Raw genomic sequence first — 5,286 nt, forward strand, 5'->3', positions numbered from 1 at the left:
TATGCGTTCTCCAAAAACCCACAACGCCCAAGAAAGCTTGTGTTTCCTTTTTGCTAGTTGGTGGAGACATGGCTGCTATCTTGTTGGTCACATCCTTGGGGATCTGACGATGACCATCTTGCCATTTGATTCCTAAGAACTGGATCCCTTGTGCGGGTCCCTTCACCTTACTTTGTTTTATGGCAAAACCAGCCTTCAGAAGGATTTGGACTATTTTCTCTCCTTTCTCAAAAACAACTTCTGCTGTGTTGCCCCACACGATGATGTCATCAATGTGTTGAAGGTGTTCGGGAGCTTCTCCTTGTTCCAGTACAGTCTGAATCAGTCCATGGCAAATGGTAGGACTGTGTTTCCACCCCTGGGGCAGTCGATTCCAGGTGTACTGGACGCCCCTCCATGTGAAAGCAAACTGTGGCCTGCACTCTGCTGCCAGAGGGATTGAGAAGAATGCATTAGCAATATCAATTGTGGCATACCACTTGGCTGCCTTTGACTCCCGTTCGTGTTGAAGTTCTAGCAGGTCTGGCACAGCAGCACTCAACGGTGGAGTGACTTCATTCAGGCCACGATAGTCTACTGTTAGCCTCCACTCTCCGTTAGACTTCCGCACTGGCCATATGGGACTGTTAAAGGGTGAGTGGGTCTTACTGATGACTCCTTGGCTCCTCAGTTGGTGAATGAGTTTACGGACGGGGATCAGAGAGTCTCTGTTGGTGCGATATTGCCGCCGGTGCACTGTTGTGGTGGCGATCGGCACCTGTTGTTCTTTGACCTTCAGCAACCCCACAACAGAAGGGTCCTTCGAGAGGCCAGGCAAGGTCGACAGCTGTTTAGTTTCCTCCGTCTCCAAGGCAGCTACACCAGAAGCCCACCTGTACCCTTCTGGGTCCTTGAAATACCCTCTCCTGAGGTAGTCTATGCCAAGGATGCACGGAGCCTCGGGGCCAGTCACAACGGGGTGCTTCTGCCACTCATTCCCAGTTAGGCTCACTTCGGCCTCCAATACAGTTAGCTCTTGGGATCCCATAAATCACCTCAAGTACAGCTAAATCCCTTTGATACTGGATGCCTTTCTCCATAGAGATACCGCTCTCCGCAGGACCCCAGGAGGAGATGAACTCCCCACCAGCACCCCTCCGCCACACGTGGCAGCACCAGCCCCCTCTCCCGTACCAGGTACTTGCCATCCGATGAGATGGCCATGCAGAGGATGTGGGATGCATGCCCCATGTGCCGCTCCTCGGTGCCCTTCTTCCCCCCGGGCACCACGCACGGCCTCTTCCCGCTCTCCACCTCCCCTACGGGAAAGGCATCGCAGTCACGCCCTGGGAACCTCCCAACATATTGGGAAGCGCCAACGAGCCTCCCACAGAGCCCAAAACGATGCACGTGCACATCCCCGGAAGGGGCAGGGGCCCAGCCACCTCCACAGGCACCCACGCTCCTGCTGCTGCAGGGTCCCTCCCTGCAGGGTTCAGGCTGGGGGAACAGCCAGTCGCGGCCCCAAGGGAACACTTGCATTTGATGAGGGAGCCGTCCTTGGAAGCCGAAAAGATGAACCTGTCATCTGGAGAGATGACCAGGCAGGTGACGGGCAGCTGGTGCCCCCGCAGCACTCGAATGCTGGCTGGATCTGGAGGCTGCACCCGCAGGGAGAGCGGGATGTGAGCTGGGCCTCCCTCGGTCCCTTCCCCCGGCATGGGAGTACCCAAGCACAGCACCCTCCCTCCTCCAGGGTACCAGCCCCCGGCACCCTGGGCAGAAGAAGGGCCCTGGTCCCGGAGCCAGCACCGTAACTCGGGGTGCCGGCCCTGGCTGTGCGCGAGTGCCCCCAAAGCCAGCACTTAGAGCCTGGCAGCCCCCCGGCGCCCCCAGCGCTGGGCACTTACGTCTTTGTCGACCAGGCGCTGCAGCCGACCCTTCTGCTCCAGCTGGGCAAGAAGCGGGAGGCTCAGTGGAGGCGGCCCCGGCCCCGCGGGAGCGGGGCAGAGCCCGCCGCCGCCGCCGCTGCCGGGACTGGGGGGACGCGCCCGCCCCGCTGCTCACCACGTCCTCTTTCAGCCGGTCGCCGATGAGATCCGCCGGATGCGTCTCCTCCTCCTCCTCTGCCGCCGCCCGCTCCTCCTCTGTGGCGGACGTGGGGCGTGAGGGCCGGGCTCAGCACCGAGGGCTGCACGCCCCTCTGCCCCACCGGGGTACCGGCACCGGGCGGCACTCACCGTGCTGGCGGAGCTGCTCCAGGTACAGCTTGGCCAGGCGCAGCTTCTTCTCCTGCGGCGTCTCCTCCACCTCCTCCTCTACCGCCGCCTCCTGCCGCCGCCGCCGTCCCAACGACGGGCTGCGGGGACAGGCGTGAGCACCGGCACCGGCACCGGCTTCCCCCCGCGGCGCGGCTCGTACCTCGTCGACGGGCCGGACGGCCGCCGCCCGCGACCTCCTCTCGGCGCCCAGGACCTGAGGACCGAACCAGGGTGACTCCAGGGATGGAATCGGACGGGACGGGACACGGACACCGACCAGAGCGACCTCGCAGGGGCAGTCACTCCGCAGCCCCCTCCGCCCCGCCCGGCCCGGCCCTCACCGCCGCCCGCGGCCGCCGCCGTCCCGCCGCCCCGCGTGGGGCTTTGGCCCTACAGCTGCCCGCCGCCGCCATGCTGCCGCTCCACGTGCTGCCCGCCCCGCCGGCTGCAGGGGCGCGCCCCGCGCCTATTGGCTGCAGCCGACTAGGTCCCCCTCCCGCCGCGCCTGCGGCCCCGCCCCCGCTTCCTATCGGCGGGCTGCGCTGTCACTCGAGTAGTGACGGCTCTGCCGCGCCCCCCGGTGCTGCTGGGCCTGCCCCCTCGGCGACACGGCCCGCCCCCTGGTGCTGACAGCCACGCCCCCTCGGCGGCTTGCCCCGCCCCCGGTGCTGCTGGCCCCGGCCTCTCGGCGCAACGACACGCCCCCTGGTGCTGCCTGGCTTCTGGTCCCGTAGCACGGCCTTTGCGGGCTCCCAAGGACCCCGGCCTTGGCTGTCGCCGGGGGTAGTGGTGGGACGGCCTGTCCCGGCGATGCTCTCAAGCGCTAAAACCGGCTTTTGTTCGGAAGCTTTATTTTGCGCATTTAGTGTCTTGTCTCTGGCACCTGGGGAGGCGTGGAAGGGCAGCGGGAGCACCCTTCGGCTGCTCCAAGTTAGGCAACAGGCTCGCTTCCTCAAGGATAAGCAGCCAAAGAGTGTCACCACGCGTACCCAGAGCATCCTGGAAGGGCTGCTGACTGCAGGCGGGTGGTCTCCCTTTTGGAGATCGCTCAAAGGCGACGGCTCCGCAGAGGGCTTGGTTTCCCCGTGTGACCTCCTGAGGGCGAAAAGGGGAAAAGGGGATAGCAGCATTAAGGTGTGACCCTCTCAGGACCATAAAGCCCCTTTGTGTTAGGTAAAATGGCCACTCAGAAGGCAGTTAACGCCCACGATTTTGTCTCTTCACCGGCTGTACCATCTTTTGGAGGTGCACCAATCTCGCCCCTCACCCCGGGGACAAGATTGGGTGAAAAAACATTGGTTTCAACCGCAGAGTGTAGTAGGCAGGATAAGGGTAGTGTAGAAGGAAGCTAGGGTTAGACCGGGGAAAGGAAAAGCTGTAATTTGCGCAGTCCTGGGAGCGAGTCTGTCAGCAGCGGTGGAAGAGAGGAAACGGAGGCTTTGTCAAGCCGATGTCACAATAGACTCACTGCAGGTGGTCATAAAGTCACTGCAGGAACAATTGGAGGGAAACAAGCGATTGTTGCAGGAGGAGAGAAATCAAAATGCCATACTGAAGGAAGAATTGAGGGATCAGCTTTTGAGGGAAGCAGATACACTGGCAGAGGTAGAGGTGAAACTTTCAGAGAAAGGGGTACGGCAAGTTTACCCTCAGGGAGTCTTGCAGAGGGCAAGGGAAACTGTAGAAAGCTTCCCTCACATGTATCCACTCTTTAAAACAGAGTACTTGTATGAGGACAATAACGATGACCGTCCTCAAGTTCTCACCAAAGAAGTCCCATTTACAGCAACCGAAGTAGCAAAGTTGAAAAAAGACTTTGCAAGAACTCCGAAGGAATCGGAGACAGAATATGTGTGGAGAGTGTCCCTGTCAGCAGGGGGGGATGGAATTTTGTTGTCGGAGAAAGAAGCAGAAGGCTATTGGGGTCCAGGTGTGTTCTTAACTACAGGTAATCGCCGAGCCCCATGGTCATTAACCCAGAGGGCTGCGTATTGGGCCGGAGGGCTGAACCCTTTGGAGAGGGGAGATCCCCTTGCCATAACAGGTACGGTGGATCAACTAGTGGAAAGCGTGCAGAAAGCAGCCTGTCTCCAAAAGATGTATGATCGGGAGCTCAAGCCCCACCAGAGTTCCCCGATGATGATGCCTGTAGACCCAGGGAGGATGACTCCCCTGATCCGGGGACTCCCTGACTCCCTGAAACCCACTGGGATCCAATTACAGGGGAGAATTCAAAATAATTCCGAAGGAGAAAGAACTGCGGCCACTCTGGAAGGGATAATAACCCCTGACCATTGGCGGTTGGGAAGGAAAGTGTGGACGTGGAGGGAGGTAGCGCAGGAATTAATTAATTTTGGGAGAAAATATGGCCCTGATGGTGGATCGTTCCAAAAAACCGAAACAAGGGTTGTACGGTCTGCAGAGCAAGTTAACAATCGGCAGCTGTCAATTGGGAAGGGCCAGGATTTGAGGCCACTCCGCAACAATCATCCCGGGAGAGAGAGACTCCTAAGTCGACAGGGCTTATGGCATCTAGGGCTTCAGAAGGGCATTCCTCGAGACCTGATGGATGGACTCCCGACCCCAAAATTGGAAAAACTTGTACAGAAATGGTCAGGGAAGAAGGCCACTGTCGGAGTAGTTGCCGCTGCTCCACCCCTGATAGATCTTGAGGGGGAGCTGACTAGGGAAAAGGCGGAAAACTAGACCCTCCGTTCCCCAAAGGTGAGGAGAGGAGCGGAGGATGGATGTCTGTAAGACAACTCACCTTGAATCTAAGAGGGGATTTATTAGTCACAGTAGCTGTAGGACCAAGGAAAAGACCGGTAATTTTTCTAATTGATACTGGGCCACAAATCACCGCACTGATGCAGACCGAAGCAGAACGGTGCGGGATCTCTATCCCATCTAGAAATCTAATTATCTTAAATGCTCTGGGAAAAACACAGTCAATGCCTGTGAGTTCAGTGACACTATGGTTCCCAGGAGAGGAAGCCCCCATCAATACCATGGTAGCCATAGGACCTTTTCAGACAAACATTTTAGG

General features: G+C 58.8%; 1 protein-coding gene across 1 annotated transcript; it reads left to right on the top strand.

Moving 5' to 3' along the window:
• Positions 1–2,651: 2,651 nt before the first annotated feature.
• Positions 2,652–4,946, top strand: LOC142058284 (uncharacterized). The gene is given in 2 exon segments (XM_075095444.1): positions 2,652–2,666; positions 3,414–4,946. Coding segments are annotated over 2 exon segments (1,548 nt in total).
• Positions 4,947–5,286: the final 340 nt, after the last annotated feature.

The sequence above is a fragment of the Phalacrocorax aristotelis genome, chromosome 6 (genome assembly GCF_949628215.1).
Source record: "Phalacrocorax aristotelis chromosome 6, bGulAri2.1, whole genome shotgun sequence".
Classification (NCBI taxonomy): Eukaryota; Metazoa; Chordata; class Aves; order Suliformes; family Phalacrocoracidae; genus Phalacrocorax; species Phalacrocorax aristotelis.